Source organism: Anser brachyrhynchus (genome assembly GCF_964034855.1).
Source record: "Anser brachyrhynchus genome assembly, chromosome: 14".
Classification (NCBI taxonomy): Eukaryota; Metazoa; Chordata; class Aves; order Anseriformes; family Anatidae; genus Anser; species Anser brachyrhynchus.
The window spans coordinates 5,440,590-5,462,569 of NC_137709.1; the positions used below are offsets into that span (position 1 = coordinate 5,440,590).

At 41.2% G+C, this 21,980-nt stretch overlaps 1 protein-coding gene across 7 annotated transcripts in view; it reads right to left on the reverse strand.

Moving 5' to 3' along the window:
- The window catches only part of ADAMTS2 (ADAM metallopeptidase with thrombospondin type 1 motif 2), a 179,939-nt gene that overhangs the window by 24,458 nt on the left and 133,501 nt on the right, over positions 1–21,980 (reverse strand). For all 7 annotated transcript variants that reach the window (XM_080555685.1, XM_080555690.1, XM_080555686.1 and 4 more), the window contains 6 exons: positions 14,694–14,850; positions 13,710–13,815; positions 11,953–12,096; positions 9,926–10,058; positions 8,396–8,509; positions 1,137–1,282 (listed from right to left, as the gene is read on the reverse strand). In XM_080555685.1, coding sequence (XP_080411811.1) covers positions 1,137–1,282; positions 8,396–8,509; positions 9,926–10,058; positions 11,953–12,096; positions 13,710–13,815; positions 14,694–14,850 — 800 coding nt within the window. The remainder of the gene's footprint in view (positions 1–1,136; positions 1,283–8,395; positions 8,510–9,925; positions 10,059–11,952; positions 12,097–13,709; positions 13,816–14,693; positions 14,851–21,980) is intronic.

The following is a 21,980-nucleotide window of genomic DNA, read 5'->3' on the forward strand; positions in this document are numbered from 1 at the left end:
TCACCCCTAAGCCAGCAGCAAATCCAGAAACGGAGCCCAGATGAGTGCTGTATCCACCAGACAGCCATGCAGCTCACGCTGGTACTCTGTCATCTAGCAACAGAGAGCTCAAGTCATATCTGGATTTGCACCCTCTTCCAGGAAACACAGAAAACACTTTAAATAGTACACTAGCCTTTCCTACACAAAGACAGATTTTACAACTAAAACTGAGTCTGCAATTATAAAGGTCACTTTCATGTTGCCAATGTAATAAAGGCTTAAATTAGATCTGGTACATTTTTCCTTAACAGAGCATTTCCATCAGAAAATGCAGCTTCGTTGTCAAAATTGACTTGTTGTGGTTTTTTTTGTTTTTGTTTTTGTTTTGTTTTTTAATCAACAGTACGATTATTTTCAACACTAAAGTCAATTTCAATCACTTTATCCTGTCCAAAAATGTTCAAAAGTTCTCCGGTAAAATCATTTAATTCTGAATATTGTTTCACTTCTTGCTGCCTTGATCTTGATATTCTATGATATAGCAATAATTATATGTTTAATAGCATTTGTACATACAGATCTATATTAAATATGTCATAGTTCCAGCGTTACTGAAATTAAGTAATTCTACATCATCTAGATGATCCACATGTATTTTATCAAAGCAAACCAATATTATTAAGATTAACTTTGGGGAAGGTTCTGATCTCTGGAGCTTTGTTCCAACTTGAAATGAAAGCACTTTGAAAATGTCAGCGTATTCCATCTTATAAGACTTTCTTGTTGAAATATCCAGAAAGGTGGATTAAACAAAAAGCAAAAAGCTGTATTAATTTAAAAAAAAATCCAGCAAATCATTGCCATTATTTCATACTGACATGTTAGAATAAGACATATATAGGGCTCTGAAGTTTTACTTATGCTTTATGCAATAATGTAATAGCACTTTCAAGATCCTTGTAATGGTATAACCAGCTTAGTAGATGGATAAACTGAGAAATAAAGATGATTCATGACTTGCTAAGGGCCAAAAGTAGAAATTCTAACAAGTACTACTCAACATGCTTTACTGTTTTGTTGTACTAGCACTTTAGCAAGGATTCTCACCATTCATTCATTCCACGTTAGAAAAACGTGGGTGTAGGTGAACTTACTGCGGATTGTCACATTGCCGTGTCCTGTACTTCACCCCTGTGCCACAGGTGCGAGAACAAGAGCCAAACTTACTCCATGCCCCCCAGTGTCCATCCTGTTTCAAGATGTCTGGTGTCAGCCAGATGCAGTGACCTTTAAAGCAATGCTAAAAGAGAAAATTGGACAGGGGATGGAATGATGAGGTGATTAAAGCATATCATAGGAGAAGCTGTGGTACAACAAACTTCATTTTAGGCAAAAATAATGGATTTTTTTCACCTCTCCAGGAGAAAGCAATGAAACCCATTGCCATATTGTGCTCATGATCCCAAATTCCCTCAAATTTTACAAACTTACACATGTTAAGTATGCCCGTATATGCTAGCAGAAGTAAAGCCTAGCAAGTTTAGTGAACTGCTCTCAGCATTACATGCCTTCATCACGTGTCTGCAGCAGTGATTTCAACATAACTGATAGGGATTCATTTAACAGCGATGGCAGAGTCCCAAATCTTGGAGGCTAAAGGTAAAATTCTACCGCTGCTATTGCACGCAGCGATGGCAAGAGCTCATTCTGCAGCACTGTCTTTCCCAGTAGCTCCTAAAACTCTGCATACCTGTGCCTGCAATAAATGTGGTCGGTAGAGTGGCATGAAATTAAAGCCAACTCACATTTTAGACATTAATAATATTAAATAAAGAGCTCTTGCAGTCTCCCTGGAGATCCCGGTAAAACTGACCAAAATACCAGGAAGCCTTCGTCAGAAAACAGCCCTGGACAGTCCCATTTCAGAGCATTTGCTCCCAACCTATGAGGCTTTCTCTTTTCTCGTACCTGATTTTTAATACAGTTATTCTACAGAGGCTAAAACATGAAATTTGCTAAATTCCCCCAACCCATAAGGTGTTTACACATTTCTTTAAAAGCCTTTGTAGCTTCAATACCGATATCCTCTTTACTGCCTCCTCTCATTAAAGAAACCCGCCATTGCCTTTCGACCAATTTCTCCAGTCCCTAATCAAGGAAGTTTTTCTTAGCTCGAGTCAGGATGAATTCTTCTCAAAGATCGCAGCTTCTGGCCCTTTCTGGTATTATTTCTGCTTACATAAAAGTCTACTGATGAAGTGCGGGTGCTAGAAAATATTTCCAGCACAACAAACGACTTTGCATGAGACTGTCGCAGTCTGTCTGCGTTAACGGTTACTGTCGGGATAAGGGCTCTGGCTCACGCACACAGATGGCTACAACAACAAGTGCAATCAGTCACTTACTTTCCTTAACATTCAAGTCAACAACAACATTTTACACAGCTTAACAAGCCCTGGAATTCAGGAATTTGGCAGGCAGCACAAGCTGAGCATATGGTTAAATGCATGCTGCCAGCAAAAACAAAATCAGAAGATATATAACAGGAGAGGGTTCTTAAGCATAGAGCGATTAGTGATCTGGAAGACAAATTTAAAAGGGATGGATAATCATTAATAATGCTGAATTTAAAAAGAGAGTCATTAGTAAAATGGTGACAAGACACAGCTTACTGATTTGCTAATCTGCTCAATGACTCGCTCTTTATTCATGTAATTTATTTTGTTACTGATTTGGTTGGACAAGGAGTAGAAAACAGAGTAGAAATTTGGTTTCAACTATTTGTTATTTCTCATGACTTCAAATATTCAAAGTCAAAACCTATGAAGTAGACAAGTTACCACAAAGCCAATTATAACAATCCTGCTCTGGAGATGTAATGGGCAGATTTTTCTTAGCTGTTTGACAGAACAAGAGATAATTCAGCAAAGCATGAAAGAAATGCAAAATGCTAACACGTCCTTTGCTTTTTTTGAGTTTTGAAGTTCAGCACTGTACCCTTCAGGGACTCTTTACTTATGGCTCTACACAGGTTTGTTTGTACACACTTTGAGTCGTCTGGCCCTGTGTGGAAATGGGACCATTCGGAGGGATGCAGAGGGAAGCTGGCAATACAGCAGCCTGGCAGCACACATTTCAGCTGTGCTGGGAAGATGAGATGTGATGGCTCCTGAGTCCTGCTTGTTTAAACATCTTTTTATCAGGGTGCTGCATCCTTCAGGTGTAAATTCCCCAGGAATCACTGAATCTGTTTCAAGAGCCACGTAGTGTGTGCTCACTGTGTGATGCTCCAGGGTCCAGCACTTGGATCTCCTCGGCAGAGGAGAGGAGAAGGAGAGATGTGATGTTGTGTTTTCCAATCTCTTTCCCTGTTTTAGCCAGGAACAGGGGATATGGGTTTGCACCAGCCTCTAATAAACCACCCTTTTGACACTGTGACTCGTTCCTGAACTGGAAGGCAAACATGGAAAAGTGTTATTGACTTTGCTGTGCAAAGAAAAGAGCAGCACGGAGTTTTACTGGAGAAGCTGGTCCTACGCCGATTGTCGGGAAGCTGAGGCAGAGCTACGAGGAGACACGCATTTCTGCACAATGAGTCATCACCAGCTCTGCCTTTTTGCTTGTGGATTATAAGAAAGGAGCCTACATAATATAAAATGATTCACAACAGACTCTTAAACTTTGCAGACCTAAAGCATGAGGAGATAAAACTCAAAAAAAAAAAAAAAAAAAAAAGATGGAGCAATCTCCAGTGCAATAAAGGAAGCTACAGCTGCCCCTTCCTATTGCTACTCCATTAACTACATAATGAGCTGGAAATGAGCCAGTTTCAACCACCATTCCCTTCATATACAGGGGTTTCATTTAAACAGTGAAGCATATTAAAGCTTTTTTTTTTTTTTATAATGTGAAAAAAAATGGGTAAATGCAAATTGTTTTCTTAGTGGAAGAGAAGATGACTTCTTGTAGTCTCGCCTGTTTTTCTGGCATGCAGGACAGTCCAAAGCAAGTGCAATTTCCAGGAGAGGAAGCTTAAATCTCTTTCAGTAAAACATTCCACTGCTGTTTTCAGCAGTTCTTTGAAACAACTGCTGTGGGGGCCAAAAAAAGAGCCTGTGTGTTCCTGTGGGCTTAACACATCTGCAAGTTAATTTTTCAAGAAAAGACTTGCAGATTTTCCTTTGGTATCTCTACTTATTTTGTACAGGCTACAACCGGCAACCCTTCTGTCTGCCTCCTAGCCCAGCTATCTGCCAGGCAGCCCTGTGTCCTCGCTGTGGCTGGGGGCTGTCAGCTATCCCTGCTCTGCTGAGATCGTTTCAGGAGAGGGCTATTTATTTATTTGTATTTCCCATCACACGCAGGCTGGTCCTCTCCGCTCCATCTGTTTGAGAATAATTAGTTGCAAGGGATAAACTGAAAGCTGTAACACTGCAACGTACCCTGAGCCAGTAAAAGTTTCTTCAGTGGAGAATCAAATATTCTTACTGTTTCTGTGGTGACTAACACAGCATACACTTACCCATCTGTCTCCTGTCTCCGAGAGGAGCTGAGGTCAGCTTTCTCAGTGGGAAATTATCTGGATTGCTTTGAGTACACATTAGTGTTTTCAGAAACCCTTTTTTCTACCTCCATTTTTCTTCTCAATAATATCTTTTTATGTCAATATTTAATCATTCTCTTCCTTTCCTGACAGGCCAAAAATACTTCCAAGTTCTACTCAGCTAATCTCAGCAACATGGGGCGAGTGCAGAGAGTACCTGCTAGGTTTGTCTTGGATCCTTGGCGTGCATGCCAAATTCAAGAGCAACATCAGCTCGGTTGGCACGGGAAGGTAGCGGGTTCTTACGTCTCTCCATGAAAAGAAATAAAGGAGTGTCAGGCAGTGCAAACCTTTGTGTTTGTCACTATAGCGAGCAGATGGACTCTAGCATGCACTCTCCTTGCATGAATGACTTTCTTTTTTTACTTCTGTCTTGTGGAAAGCAGTTAGCTACTTCAGCTGATACAAATGTCTCCCCAGAAGAGTAATAGCTTAAAAAAAAAGAGGAACAAAAAACGGTAATATATTTCTGAAGGTTGCCTGACTTCCAAAGCCTGAGCCTAACGGTGGAGCTGACAGAATTGTATACGAGTAAATAAATCATTAGCTGAAAGCATATGTGTTTGTTTTGTTTTTTTTTAATCTGCAGAATGTTGTGCAGTTAAGCTTTGCATAATTATCCCGTCTGCGATTTTACAATGGCGATTTATGGTGCATCTTTGACTTCACATGAAGACTCTGGCTCTCCGTGTGCTTAACTTTACACACTGGAGATATTTTGTAGAAGCTAATGTGACCATTCAGACACAGAAGTAAGTGCAAGTTGCTGCCTCATTGAAGCTTCAGAAAATCAATACAGACTTTCCTCTTGCTATTGAAAACTCAATCTAGTTTTAAAAATTGGGTTGGGAACAACATAAAATATTTTATTTCCTTTGAGATTCTATAAAAATAGTAGTTTTCTTCACTAGCTGGGAAGCCCTGAGGAAATATTTTATTTTTCTGTCACTAAACCCAGCAAACTACTATTTGCCAATTAACATAATGTATCTGCTTGTTCACTGTCTCCATTTGCACAAGGAGGCATTAAAAAGATTTTTCAAATGGCAGAGCCTCATTCTTTTAGCAACTTATTTCAAATCAACACATGCACAGGAGAGCTTACAAATATTTACATACATTTTCTTACATACACATCTGTATGTATGCATACACGCACAGATACATACAGCACTACAAAGCCTGATATCCCTTCCATTTCTCAGTTGCAGTGCCTTGGTCCAAGACACAGGCTGGGCATGCAGAGACATGGCACTTATCGGTGTGGTTGCTGAAAATGAGCTACAAATCTCGAGACTGCAGTAGGTGCCTTTGCCCCTTGATCTTCAGTGAGGAAGGAGGCAGCTGGACTGGGTCCTCCTCGATAGCATCTGCTAAGTTTGGCCAAGTGAAGAGACCAGTTATCAGTTATCTGAACACCAGGCTTAGGGGAAAATATCTCCGCACCATATGCCCTTGTAGTCTCCCGACCACCGCTTTCATTTCTGGCATTTGGCCCCCTCAGCTGCTGCAAAGCCAGGATGTTTCTTTGACACATCAGCACTGTTTTGATTGGTCTGAGCTTAAAATAGGCGCTGGGAATTGGTGGTATGAAATCATGAAAACTGCACGTCTCTGAAGTGGGAAACAAATGGATCTTTTTGAATCAACATCTTTAATTGCTTATGTTTCTGTTCCTTTCTTTTCTGGCATTATTCCAATAATAAAAAAAAAAAAACAGCGGATAGAGTTTGAAGTTATTTTCCTCTTCCTCATGCTGAGATATCACGTGAGACGTATCTTAGTGGAAATTGCCACATTAAGTCCCAACTTCAGGCAATGTACACACTTTACAGTTCTTTCAGTTAAAAGTCTCTGGTATTAACCCAGTTGGTGAAGACAGCGAAGAGAGAACGGCCAAATCAAAGGCAGGGATGAAAAGGAAATGAAAAGGTGGAAAAGGACTGATCTGATGTGCTTGTATGAAAACACCAGCAACCCCTAATAAATACACCGGTCAAACGCTGAGCCCAGAAACACGAAGTCAGTTGTAGTGCTTGCATAATCACTCAGCCTATTGAGCCTTATCTAACAAAACGGTTTTCATTTTATATCATTTTCTCAGGTTCTGCTGGAAGGCTGCAATAAGTTTATTTATCAAAAAAACTGGGACAGCTCCTCTGGGAATAAAACAGTTACAGTCCTATCATCTACTGAAACTTCAGAATGTGCACATACTCTCCTGCATCGCCACTGAACTAGAAACCTGGCTGTCTGGGCAGTTAGCTGAAGCCTTGGATCCTAAGTTCCAGTCCAGAGAAAATTTTTACAGCTGAGTTGCATAATATCCTGACAAACTGTTTATAATGGAAGCACTGGACTGATTGTTAACTGTGTGGTTACAAGTTCTTTTTTTATTCTCCCTTCTGTTCAAATGCTAAAATGAATGAATGGCTTGGGGAAGTAAGTGAACTAACAAACTGGAATACAATTGTATTTTTCTGGGGGTTTCATGAGCATATTTAATAGAGAATCAATATACAGAAAAATGTCTGAGGTGAATCCAAGGAAATTGCCTAAGATTGTGTATTGTAATTTGAAAATATATATTTTTTCAAACAAGCAACAAAGCTGTTATGACATAAATAATCTAAAGAAGAGAAAACCGAAAGGGAGTGGCTTATACGGAGCATGGCTTGCTACGGAAGGAATTTAGCATTAAATTATGTTTTCATAAAAAAGGCATTTCAAACCACAACAGCAGCTGCTAATATGGTTCATTTATCACATAAATGATGTCATCCATTCGGTTTTACAAAACATCCTTCCAAGTAGCGACATCTTCCTCTCCCCCTCAAACACCACATCCAAAGCCCAGTGAAGTCAGACTTTTCCGCAGACTTCAAAGGTCTTGGAGTTCAGACCCGCTGTGAGTACAGTGTGACCTCCTTAGAGGGTAACTAAGACGTGGAGCAAGTCCAGTGTGATGGCTGAGGGGTCTGAGCTGTCTGAGCCCTTGCCACTTTGCTCCTTCCCTTCACAGTTCTTCATCTCTCCCTTGACTCTCATCAAGCTAGCATATCCACCTCCGCAAATCTGCATTTCCTCCTAGGCCCTCTCTGCTGTCATGTCAGCTCTCTCCAGCTGGCACTCAACACCCACATCCATCCTTTCCCTTGGGGCAGGCACTGCATGCAGCCTAAGTTTGGCTGTGATCTTCAAAACCTTACTGCTCTCAGCCCCCTCAGCACCATGCAGGCCAGTTGGCATCACTACACTGATACAAACACAACCTTCCTTCCCGTCCCCAACCACACACTTGTCATGGGCAAGTGAAAATTTCCCCATTTTTAGCTCCACAGCGGCATGCCAAGAAGCCAAGGGCAATCCAGAGATGTGCAGATAGACTTGCCTGAGGACTGGGTTCGAAGATCAGGCAGCTGCCACGCAGGACACACCAGCCCTGCATCCAGGTGCTTGCTTCACACCTCAGCTGGTTTCAAATCCTCAGATAGGTTTTTCTGTTGTTAAACTGACTGTATTTTATCTTTGGCCAAACTGGGACTTGGGAACTTGTGAGTTACGATGCAGCTCACAGCCAGACCCTCCCTGAAGCTTTTTTGGGGGGGTTAAAGAAAAGCCATGAGGTTTTCCCTTTAGGCCTTCTCCATTACATTCTCCAGTCATCTGTTTCATGCATTTCTAGATATGAATCAGGAAGAGGAATCCTGCCATTTTTGCCCTTGATATTATGAAGAACATGCCCAGCTGCACACAAAGGCACAGACTTGAACATGCACAAGCGTGCTGGCACACAGCACCCGCTCCTACCTTTCCTGGTGCACACATGGTCCCGTCCAGCGGAGGCCCTTTCTTTGTTTTGCAGAAGTAGGGGTTCTCGGGGTGGCTACACCACAGCTGCTTGCAGGGATCAAACGTACGGAACTGAAACACAAGAAAAATCAGAGCAGAAGATGCTTTGACAGAGCTCCGACTTGAAACTCCAATAGAAGCCGCAGCACAGTGGGGTTTTTCCTTGTCTAGCTCTGAAGTCCCAGCTGTTCTCAGTGATTCCTGAGGAACTTTGTGGACTGAATGTGTCTGAACTTTCTTGCAAAATCATCAGTGACTCTGAAGTGACATCCTGCCTGCATTTGAGGGAATTATGCTGGGCAAAAATAGCTTTATGCGAGTGACCAAAGGCAGAATGGGCAAGGGGGAAACCGGTGTCCCCGGATGACAAGGCCCACTGCTTTTTCTTAGAGTTTCTCCAAATGGTACCACTTCATTCGACAAACAAAAAGAACACTTGAGTATTCATGAGAGAGGGAACCAAGCTGCTCCTCTTAGGAGGGTGGAAATCTGACCTCAGGACCCTGATGCAGTGAGCAGTTCATCATTTTACCTACAATACAAGTGCTTGTACTGGAGAGAGTGAGAACCACCCACCACACAATGCAATAAGCTATTTATCTGGCCTCCCAGGCTCCCAGGCTCCAGAGAACAGCTATAAGACCCTCTTTGGCAGGGACATTCTTCCAAGGCAGCATCAGTGGGAGTTATGTCAAGACACAATTTTACAGCTGATGCTTAAAAGGTTTTTATCCATTATCTGGAGACACTATGCAGCACACATAGTCCTGCAGATGGGAGTCAAAGCAGAAATATTATGTGTTAGCAGCTGCCACACCAGCTGAAAACACCTCTTTGCGTTTCATATTTTCGTCCCACTTGAGGAGATGGAGGTGGGAGGCATAGCCCCGCTACAGAGGACTGCCCTTTCTGAGGTCAAGCCACTGCAAATTGCACCAGTTCTTGCTTTGCTTTTACATTTAGACTTACTCCCTTGTGTTCCCAGTACAACAGAGCCAACCATGTCATCAGAAGCTCTTGCAAGTTGTTCTACTGGCTGTCACACTTACTTGCACATGCTAGGCATCAAAATGCATCATGTTTTCCACAAAACTGGAACATAAAAGCATACTGCCCCACGTACGCACTACAAGATGTGACACCAAATCCATCTCCTTCTCATCTGGGTGAGAGTTTTGTAACAAAATAACTAGCTGCCAGCAAATGAGGCTCAATAATACAGCAAGCTTGTTTGCTTGAAGTCTAAAGCTATTTATGAAATTACAGCATAATCTTTTCTGTAAATTCAGTTTAAAAACAAACAAACAAACAACTACAGAGATTCTTAAAATAACGTATTTGTCAGCATCAAGTTGTTATTTCTTGCTTACAGCTAAGTGGGCACAGCATCTTTCCTTGTGGGCTTCACTACACTGACCCTATTAAGAGCATTTCAGAGACACAACACTCCTGGATGAGAAATAGCAGAAGCTAAACTTAAGTACTCACAGCTGTGCACATCATGTAGCCCAAACCAAAATCAAAACGGCACTGCTCATTCATGGAGTAGTGAATTCCTGGCAGCTGTGGAAGGGAAGGCCAGTCATGTTCGAAGGGATCATCGCGCAGACAATCATAGGAACTGCAACAGGCAAAAATTACAGTAACAGATGGGGCTGTGAGACTTGCACAGTATTTGTGGTTTCAGTGGCTCCTTGTTCCAAACAAAACAGAGCCTACGATTTCTCAGACATTGGTTGTGAAGAGCATTTAATATTGCAATTATGCTCACATAAACTTTATTATGTTGTATCTACCTTTAACAGATTCTATATATTTTTTCTTAAGCCTTTCCAGTTTAACTTCCATTTAGCTTGCAGGTAAATTACTATCAGTTTCCAGGTTCCCTATGAGAAATGAATCAAAGGAACAATCCACATGAGACCAAGAAGAAAAGAATGCTTAATTAATTTTCCATTTGTGGAATTCCTTACTACCTGCAACTGCTTTTCAAGTGGAGTTTTAGAAGCAGAAGCCAGGGTAACCACCCAAGAATACTCCTAAGCTTGCAATACTCCTGTCCCTTGCCGAGAAGCAGCAACTCATTTATAAGCACGTGCACTTTTCAGCCTGTATTACATGCTCAGGATTTCTCCCTCTCTCTGTTTCTCCTGATAGCTGTCAGGAGAAATAATCTGTCATCCATAATCTGTACAAGGTTTCCTTTCCACGGAATGAAATGAGAGATTTGGAAAATGGATGAATGTGGGAGATTTTCCTAAATGGTGAGGATAGCTTGTAACATACTAGAATTGTATTTGACTAAGGTGCATGGAGAACAGAGGACTGATGAGAATATCATTGAATAGCTAACATGGTATAATCACTGGTTAATTCACAAGACCAACATGGTAGGCAGTATCTCTGAAATGTCTCCAATTTACTTAACAGACATCAGGACACCATACCCAAGTCTATTCTGGCAATCATTCAGGCTGCCTTTAAGATACCAATAGCTGGAAGCAGAATTTTGAGGTTAGATTTACTTCAAAGCAAGCCATCATTCTGCTTTGTTATAAGACACTTAAAAATAACTGTACTTAAAAGAATATAAAGCAGCAGTCTAGGCCAGATGATTTTTATTTAATGGATAATGCTCTAAAGGATCTTGCTAATTGAAACAATCACACATCTCTCACAATACTTCTTTGCTTTATTGCCATACCTAAATTATCTAAGATAACAGAAATATTGACAAAAAGACTGACTTATGTGCATTTTGCTGCATTTTTTCCTACTTGTTTTCAGTTTTTGCTGTGTGTCCTAGTAGTTTCCCCATAAGTTTTCCATACATCTTGCACACAACAAAAGGGGGAAGTTCTTTTCCATAAGAGGCAAAAACGGGATCATAAACATCAGAGTTTATCGGAGAACTTGGGTGCAATTCTAGGGACTGAAGGGTCAGTTCCAAAGAGAAGGCAAGGGGAGTGGATGAAGCTGTTAAAAGGACTGGAGAATAAAATAGCTTTTTCATTTAGGATATTTAAAGGAAAAGAACCCCCTGAAAAATTAATTCTAGAATCAAGTTATTCTTTAAGATATCTATTAAAGTCAAGAAAACCTCTAAGCAATTTAAAAGGGCAGAATTTCATCTTTAATTAGCACCATCTTATCATTGACAGATACCATAAGCAACCCATGGCACTTGGGGCCATATTTGGTATCTGTAAGATACAAGCCAGCTAGGGGTTACGTGAAGGGGGAAGGAAAGTTAGGATATCAGTGTCAGTGTCTCCCACTGAGAGGACAGCATACGTACTATCAACATTCAGAAAATGAAACTAATTGAGAACTTGCGTTATTATTATTTGCAATTCATGGGAAAGCATCTGTTTCCCAGTAGGGCAGGGGTGAATTTCTTTGTTTTATTCAACCCCATTTGAGTAACTAATAAAAGGATAAAGCATAAATGCTAAGTGTAGAATTGTTCTTAGATGCTTCTTCATCAAAGGAGAGACTGTTTAACAGCTACTCACTGGAGGTATCGATTCAGCTCTTGCTGGCTGCAGCGAGACCAGTGGAAGCGATGAAACGCGGCTTGTACAAGGGGGGCCATGATGCTCCCCAGGCGGACTTCATCCCCACATCTGTTTCCCTGGCCATCGTGCTCCATGCCTAAACTGTCCCGCACAGGAGAGAGCAAGCACAGTTACATTGCAGACAAACTCTCAGTGACCAAATGGTTTCGCGTCCCAAATGTCACCAGTGCAGCCAGGTTCTTACATCCCACAACTCTTGCTCACAAGAGCAAAGTCATTAGCTCTGTGACAGGGTGACACTGAAGTGAAAGAGCTAGCCTGTAGCCCACACAGAAGCACTGACCCCCTTCAAACACTTTTGAAATACACTAAAAATGCCTTTTTTTGGACTTCTGTGCACATCAACATTTGTGAATTACTATGGGTAAATGAATCAATTTCTGGATTAAGAAGCTAATCTACTCTCCAGGGGCATTAAAATAAATTCATTTATACTCCCTATCTGGAGCTATTCAGAAGTTTCTCCAACTTAACAAACAAACAAGCTTATTTGCTTAATTTGAAGTAATCTGCAATTGTAGCCAAGTAGGGAAAAAAGCCACACTGCAAGCTAGTTTAGACTAGCTGCTGCTACTGCCCACTAGCAATTCCACATTGTTTATATGTGAAATAGCCTGGAAAGTGTTGGGTGCCTTCAAGAAAATTACCCCCAGTTACAGATACAAAAAAAAAAAAGCAGCTTTCTAATGAATGTATTTTCTTCTTCCCTTGCTAGGATCTTATATTGTTTTTTTTCTGTGTTCACTGTTTGACTAATATGGGCACTAGCTGTCCATAACTGAAACTGAGTTAACAGATTGGGGCTGAATGTGATTTCAGAGATTACAAACAATCTTCAGAGGTCTCTCTTCTAAAGCTCACTGTGTACTCTTTATAATCCTTATTCAAAAATTCTGGAATCAAATACCATCTGGGTATCAATTCTATGTCCCTATCTAATTAAGATACATTTATAGTGAGATTCAATAAACTTTGGCAATTTTTTCATTTAAAGCCCTCAATAATTTCTGATACGACAGAAAAGGACCTGCAGGCTTTCTTAGGGAAAATATAATAGATTGAAACTGTTCAGAAAAAGCCTTCTGGGAACTGCTGTTCTACCAAATAGAAAATCAGAAATCAGTGGGTGTCCTCTGCAGACAGAGAAACTAAAAATGCTCTAAGAGAAACCAAAGCTCTAACAACTGCTGCCTGGTCATTGGTTCCAATCACATCAATAAAAAAATATTATTGCATTTTAAAAATATGAAACATAGAGAATAGTTGCAACCTCAGTGCTTAGCAACTTGTTTCTGTACAGTACTGTATCCTTTACCAACAGTAACATATCTCATGTGCTTATTTAATATGGATTGTTTCTGAGAATCATGTATTCCACTAACTCAAAAAATTCATATTTCATCATAACAGATACTTTACATTTCCACCAGGAGACCATAATACATCATTCATTCTGGTTTCACAGCAGCTCTGGGAGGTATTTGGGTATTAGTTCCTTTTTTCCATTTGAAAATACCAAAATATAAAACTTACTAAAGATCATAAATAAAGTCTTGAGAGAGCTGAAATCTGAAGCCAGGGCTAACCCTGAATATTATTTCTTAATATAAAGTGCGCCTTTCTAATGTCATAGATATCTGTCAGTGCCAAAAACATTATAAGGTACGACACGGGATGTCCACAGTTCTACTCACACATGTCCAGTTTCATGAGCAACCACAAATGCAGATGAAAAACCATCCTCATGGTTGAGAGTGCAACTTCGAACAGGATGACACATTCCAGTGACTGGAGCATAGCCTGTGAGATATGACATTGTTCCAGAAAATGAACAAGTATTGAAAGGCAACGTGTGGTGAGAAGCTGTAGGAAAAATCTCTGTCTTCCCCCTTGTGACACAAATATGGTTGAGGTGGTCTTTTCAAAGGTAACAAGAGACCTCTGCTCACAGACAACTAATATTGTCCTCCCTCATCTATGAAACAGATGAACCCAGCCTGCTGAACAAATTAAAACTATATTCCTGGCTCACTGAGAAGATTGTTATCACATCTAGGACCATTCTGCAATTGCCTTCTCCAAGTACACAAGGCAGCAGAGGAAAAGGATGCCACATACTGCTGTGTTACAGCTCATGAGCTCGCTGCAGTTGCAGCCCTCAGGGAATGCATGAGCAAAGCCCCAGCCCTGTGCTGACAGCAGATCTGGCCAACCCAAAAGGAATGGGAAAGCACTGAGATTTATCCCCTCCAGTGAACAAACCTGATCCCAGAAGAGGCAAAAAGAAAGGAAAAAGTGGACAATACTGGGCCCTGCTGTTCCAGGCCTCTTGGTAACCGCATTTCTTGGCAGTCCGTGCTGCAACAACTTTTTAAACACAAAATCTATTCTTTAATCTTTGGGCATTTTCAGATATTTACATAGGGATCCCATTTGTTTGTCTTCACTGAGAGTAAAGAAATGATCCAATAAATAATCTCATCAGTTCGAAAGGACAGAATAAGTGAAACAGTTACAGTTGAAAATGAGCCTACGTAGAGCAGTTGGGGAAAGTGTTGACCAAAACTAAGTAGAAACTACACGATAAAACGTTGTACAATTAGCTTTGCAAAGTGATAAAAATAAATACTGTTCAGAAGTCTTGCCATTTACGACACAAAACCTGATGCAGATCTTACCTTGCATGCCAGATGGACCAAAATCCTGCCTTGTGAGAAAGATAGCATGGTCGTGATATTCTGCATGCCCAGTGTCCGGTTTCTGCTGCAAGTAGGCCCAGCGACACACGTTCTCCAGGCTTTGAGAAGGGTTCCCAATCTCTATCAGACTCATGGACTGGACAAGCCCAGGAGAAAAAAGAGCAATAGATATTTATTAAACTTAGGTGATTTTTTTCCAACTTGTTCCAGCACTTGGGCAAATATTCCATTTCCATTAAATCTCTGTTCTTAATAAAGAAACAATTATGCTTCACAAACAAATTTTACTGGATCAGGAGAGTAAAAAAACAGCTAAAGTTCACGGTTAGATTGAATATGATTTCTGTGACATATCCATAAGCTTTAAGATATAACAAGAGGGAAAAAAAGGTATTTTAATGACAAATCAGTATTGTGTTTTGCACCGTGCATTATTATTTCTATGCCATCTTGGCACTAGCTTGCGCCATAACCTCCAGTCTGGATATGTTTCCAACCAAGCACATACCCTGCAGGAAGTGCACCAGCACTTGGCCAGCAGAGACTGCCGCAGCTTGGGGAGGGCAAAGCCCATCAGACACCCAGCCCTGGTTATCGGCCACTTTTGCCATGCAACTGGGCTGTCAACTGTTTCTTCAGCGGTACTTGAATCATTACTTTGAGAAATGGACTTTCCCAAAGACTGCCTTTTAACATGAGTTTTCCTTAACTCATTCTGTATTTGAAGATCATTCACGATGTAGCCCATCTTCCCAATCTGGTACACCTTTCTTCTACTTCCAAGTTGCGCGTTACATCAGTGCTGTGCTGGCATGACTTAGCTGACTTGAATGAGCTAACATGCATTAGGTGGGTGCAAAGGACAATTCTCTTGAATGAAAAAGAGAAAGGTATTTTAAAATTCAACTAGTATATTTGGTTCTTTTTGTTCAATACTACTTTCTTAAGAGAATTCCCAGCTAACGCTACTTAATATTGTGCATTGTTAAGACTTTAAAAAGCTTATTGTATGCAGGATGCTGTAAAATGTATGACTAATTGACCCACCCCAAGTCTTCCAGGATTTTTAAGAACTACATATGTGAACCCTGGCTTTTCATTTACAAAAATTATATCACCATGACAACACTGTGATCATAACACAAACCACTACAATTTAGATGCTATACTGTACTGTAAGCATTTATAATTCCCAGATACTTAATTTAGAGCAAAACCTAGCCTGGGCCAAAAATAAGAGAGAAGTAATATAGTTCGTGTTTAAATACAGATGTATTTGACATCTCCTCTAATTGAGTGCATGATGGAGTACACAGAGTATTGACTACATGAAAAAGCAAATCCTCAAAGGGTTGTGGAAGAACAACTGGAACTGATAAAAGAAAAGCCTGCCAAACTGAGGTCTGATTTTGGCAAAAATGGGATATTACAATTCTGCAAATGTTCAGAAAAACAAATTAATAAACGAAATAGAGGCACAGTTTGGATTCTGATACCACTTTGGAATGAAAAAGTGGTAATATAATCCCATGCTGGATCATGCTGCTTCCAGCCATAATTCCCTTAGAAATAGAACTAATAACCATGCTAAAATGGTGGGACAGTTGTGGTGCCTTTATTGCATCTTCATGTATTTATATGAACAGACAGGAACAAACTTTGAGTGACTAATACAAAGGAAAATCCTGGCTCTTCAAGCATAAACTCTATTCAGCTAAACAATGTGTGACCACTATTTAGGTCTTTAGTAACATCCATCATTGGTTTAAAAAAAAAGAAAGAAAAAAGTAACTATTTACATCATCTCCACCTCGATCTCTTTTCTCCAAAGCTTCAGAAGAGAAATCAGTCCCACCACGAAGCCTGGTGAGAAATCTCACCATGAGATTTAAAAAGCAAAGAACATTTGTAGCATGAAGTTGAAAAATTTAAAGTCATGTGTATAACACAAAAAACATTTACTTTGTGAATGGTAAATCTTTGTCTCATAACGACCTCCTTCTACACCTTCTACCAAATGAAAGTAATTTCATTTTATAAGACTGACCAGAATGCAAACAAAAAACACGAATTATCAACATGTGCTTTGTTTAAGGGTATCTCAATATTTACAAAGAAATCTCTGCATGATAGCAAACAAGCATAGAATATGAAAAAGCCAGTAATTTCCAAATTACAAATTCTCCTCCCTAGCCTCTAAGCGGCAACCTTTGCTGATGGACCCCAGTACAAAAGCAGAAGACTAGCATGAACTAACACAGCAGCTTGCAACACTCTTCTGATGAAGGCTGAGCCTGCCAGAGACCAGTCTGCTGCAGTGCACGCAGCAGCTCCCACAGGCTGGGCACGGTGCTGGCATTTGGAATGAGTTGACAACTGTTTTCTTTGTATCCTGAAGTCCACTCTGGAGAGCAAAACCACTGGTTCAGGCCAAGAGCATCTCAATGCCTATTTATCATAATTGCAATTTTAGAGTTTGTCTTCAAGTGAACAAAAGGAGAACCAACTGGCTAATGTGGAGCATTGAGATTTTCTTTTCCAACCAACACACTGGGGAAAGTGGAAGAAAAATAAAACCCTCTGGCTTAAGAGGGGAAACAGAACATGCAATTCTTTAAAACATGTTTCAGTTGATGCCCAACTTTTTTGGCAATGACACAATTTTTAAATCAGAAATGTTGCACATATAAAATTGAGCCTTGCTCACTGTAAGCTAGGAAATGCGGCATCCATTAGGAAATCAATTCATTTAGGTGCCCACGTGCTACAGATATGAAAAGCAAGCCTTGGTCCTGCAACAGTGAGGAGGGCTTCCTCACTTCCTTCCTGCTGTACAAAAAGTATGTGAGCCCACTGAGCATTAACACCATCCGTCTTTCTTCACTGTAATGTGGCAGCCTGAAAAGAGAAATCCACTTGGTTCCTAGCAAATTTTCACCTAATTTCCCATGCTCTGCAATTTGTCAAGGACTTCCAAATCAGAATGGCCCCAGCAGTATTAATAGTGACCTTGGCACATTGCTGGGATCTTCCCATGCTCCAGAAGTCTCAACTGAAACAAGGGTTCATTATCCCTTTATCCAACACTAGAAACTGATGGCAGTGGCTAGGCAGAGTGTCACCATTTGCAGTTGAACCTCCCAGATCTGTCCTGAGTCATGTTTCATTTGGAATTGGTGTGATCCCGGAGCAGTGAATATTGCATGGCCAGGGAACCACCACTCTGGGATCTGATTCATCCCCACTGTGCTACGTAACTGCACCAGTTCAGCCAAAAATCCATGTAAGCCGGTGTCCTCTCCTGACAGCAAGCACCAGGATGCCTAAGGTCGATACTTATGGGACCCATGTATACTATGGCATTTTCCTCACATAACCTCCAATTCTCCAGTGGTCTTTGGATCAGAGATTTCCTGAGCCAGATGTGTCTTCATACTGAATTTTCATTCACTTTTTCAGCTGCCCTGCCTTTAAAGATAAATGCTGCTGTCCTACAAGAAAGGTGCTTAGGAAATCATGGGACCAGGCGCAGCTTGTTACTAGACAGGGCAGATATAGTATGTTTTGGAAGGATGTTGTCCAAGAATTTACTCTTGTAGAGGTATCAGATAACACTTGATAACATTTTCTCTTGGAAGTCAATGGGGAGCTTTCATCAGACTCAGAAAACCTCAGCCCCTTATGAAATGTTCACAGTGAAGGGATAAAGAGGAAAAGAGATGAACTGCAGTAATAAGGACTGAAAGTAAAGCAAAAATCCCTCTCTGTCACACTGTGAACAGCAAAAGGCTGGGGGCTAGCGGGCTGGCCGTGGAGAAGAGGTATAGGTGTTAGTGTTGGCCAGCAATGGGCCCCCGCTGCCAGGAACACGCAAGTCCTGCAGCTGGCTGGGAAGGCCCGCTTTCCAAACAGGACAGCAGGCCTGTGGAGAGCATTACTCAGCTGATCAGCAGGAAAACTGCCAGTGGAAAGAGAAATTTTCCTTCTCACGGCAAGAAAAGCAAAAAATCTGCGGGCATTTCAGAGAGCTGCTGATGGAAACAGATGGAAATGTTTGCCGAGAAGTGGAAAGGCCTCAGCTGGGAGAACGGCTCCCACACGGGGAGACACCCCAGAGGCCTACGAGGACAGCGTGCCCTAGAGATCTAGCTGAGATCCTCGCTCTCAGAAACCCAGCATCTACTCACGCCCTCCATTTTCCTTCTTTTCTGATTCTGCCGTCACATCTCTTCTACTCTCCTCCCTTTTTAGAGTGGAGCAGCAGAAAAAAATAAACAAAAATAGAAGAGGACTGAGTCGCAACCACCATGAGTACGAAGAGGCAAAGCAGGGCAATAAGAAATGATTCTGAGGTCATTGCTACACAGATTCAGATGTCTTTGAGCCTTCTTTGATATCTGTCTTGCTTTTCAGGGAGTTATTGGGGCGATGTTCAGTTCTCTGTTATAGAGAGACTGAAAACCACATCATTTATGAACCTGTACTGGAAGGTCCTTCAAATACTTTTGGAAACAGTTTGGAAACTAAGAAATACGTCAAATAATTTTTCTTTAAGAATTTCAAATATAAGATTTTCATTGGAGAAAACTGCAAATTTAGTCTATATTCTACCCAAACTTTTCAAGAACGTTCAATTTGCCAGTACATGTAAAAAATACATTGGTATCATGCATACATTGGCAGCTTTTATTAACCGTTTGATTCATCTGCCATTTAGCCTAACTGGGTACAACTTTGCAAAGGTGGCGATGAGCAGGTACTTGATAATACGAACAGAAGGACTTTAGGTAGGTCAGGAGATTGCCGGAAAAGCACCTTCCCTAACTCATCCATTAGGTGGTGCTCCAAGAGTGCCAACAGAGAAGGCTCTGCTGCTCTTCAGTAGCTCCAGAAGGAGCAGAAATATGCTGAACGTGCTAGACTCCAAACTATGGTAGCAAAAGTTGGAGCATTCTTGGGAGACAATTTAACGTATGACTTTCCCTTCTTGAACTTGTAACATCTCTGTGAAACACGGCACTTCTGTTGTTCACTGTATATTGGATTAGATCTTTTATATTCTTCTCTAACACTGAACAAGACAAGCAAAAAATAAATAAAAAGAATTATCTAGTGTCCATGGTAACCAAACTAACGAATATAGCTCATTCAGCAAACTGTCATTTTGCATTCAAAGGATCTGTAAAGCTTTCTTATGGCAGCAGTTTGTAAACATTTTTCAGTCTCTAATTCTGTATAAATGTAAGCAGATCAGGAATACAAAGTACTGTTTATGCTATCAGCCAGCTCTACATTCTTCAAGGTCCCAACAAAACACACTGGGAAATTATAAGTGGTGAGGATAGTATCTAAGTAAGGCAATTCATCAGTTCACACAGATAAAAATAAGAAGGGCAATATCTTCTCTCATCTTTATCCCCATATTAATCTAGCCATACAGTAACAGTGCAAAAATATGAACAGCAGCCAAAATGGTAAATAACATGTAGGTTCTGGCCTTGCAGCTAAGACTGTGCAAAATCAGTTAGTGTTCATAATCAAGAAAACACACAGAAATGAGTTACCATTCTCAACCAGGAAATGGGCATCAGTTTTGCAGGCTCTTTCTAAGGATCTTCTGCACCTACTAATGTCCATGGAAAACTACGATACTCAACATTTCTCATTAGTGAGCTTCTAACACAAGCACAGGATAGAAAAGAGAAGGCTCAGGGGAATCTCATCAATGTGTATAAATAGCTGATGGGAGGGGAATAAAGAAGACTGAGCCAGGCTCTTCTTGGTTGTATCCAGAAAAAAGACAAGAGGAAATAGGCACAAATTGAAATACAACAAATTCCATATAAATGCAAGAAAAAAAAAATTATTTACTGTAAGAGTGGCCAAACATTGGCAGAGGTTCTAGAGTCTGTTTTCAGAGATATTCAAAACCCAGCTGGACAACGTCATGAGCCACCTGCTCTGGGTGACCCTGCTTTGAGCAGTGGGGTTGGACTAGACTAAGCCCTGAGGTTGCTTCCAGGCTCAGCTATCTTGTGACTCCAGCTAGCAAACCCCTTGCCTTGCCAGGCACAGGTGCTCTCAGACTGAGCCCTCACCTCTTCTCAAGAGAAGCAGAGATGAGGGGAGCACTGAGCCTTTCCTTCCAGCCTTGGTCAGCCGAAAAATGGGGAGGTCAAACACCCAATTTAAGGGAGAGACCTGGTTTGTCCTTCCATCTCAGCTGTGTCACCTGTGCCACCTTCTGCGAAACAGAGAAAAACCTGGCTCAGACCGAACTGTTGCTTTCCAGACTGGCTGAGCCAAGAACATCTTGCCCACTTGCATCAAGCTTAGACATGAAAAGGTCAGATGGCAGAGACGGAGAACACCATTTTGTGAAAAGATCGAAGGTAAACCCTTGTCTCAAATGAAGGCAGCGGGAGCTGTGTGAATAACTCAAACCCTTCTCAGCTGAACAGACCTGTCCTGTGAGATTGCAGACAACCATCTCATATTACCTTTTTCCCAAATTGCCATTTTAAAATTCATTTTTCTTTCTCTCGCCTAACCTTTTTGAAAGGTTCTCTGCCCTGGTGGTCCGGTTCCTCTTTCAGTTTGACCAAGCTGATACACGGCCAGAGGACAACCATTTATTCTGGGGCCAACACTGGTCTGTAGCTAACTGGTTTCCATCCTAGCTGAGCACAGAGCAGACATGGCATCCCACAGCCTATCCCAACCCGTGCCAGTCTGAACATGAGTGCCTGGAGCTATGCATGTTGCTCCAGAGAAGAGTTTAGAGGTGTCCTGCATGGCCACGTTCACATTTCCCAAGAAATAACTCTCATAAATCCTCAGGTGGCTCATTTAGTGAAATCCATGCAGTTCCTGTGAAAGTCTTCATGACTTTTTTTTTTTTCACTAATAACTGTCCTAATTACACCCGTCACAGCTAACGTGTGCTTTTCTCTGCCGCTGTGTAAAGGCAGTTCATCTGCACACAGAGTCACCATTGTCGATGGACAGAGCGTGGGGCTGGAGCCAGGAATTTATGAGGTCTTATCCCCAGCCTGCCAGTGACCTTCCGTGTGGCCTTGGAAAATAACACTTAGCGTCTTTGTTTTTTTAGCTGTAAAATGGGAATAATGATCTTTATTCATCCACCTCAAAGAGGCGATGAGAGGATTTTATGCAGTGCTTAGGGTTTAAATGTTTCCAAACAAATTTTATGATATCCAGTCAGGGTTTTTAAATCCATTTTCAGCTCATCTCTTGCCACCTCCT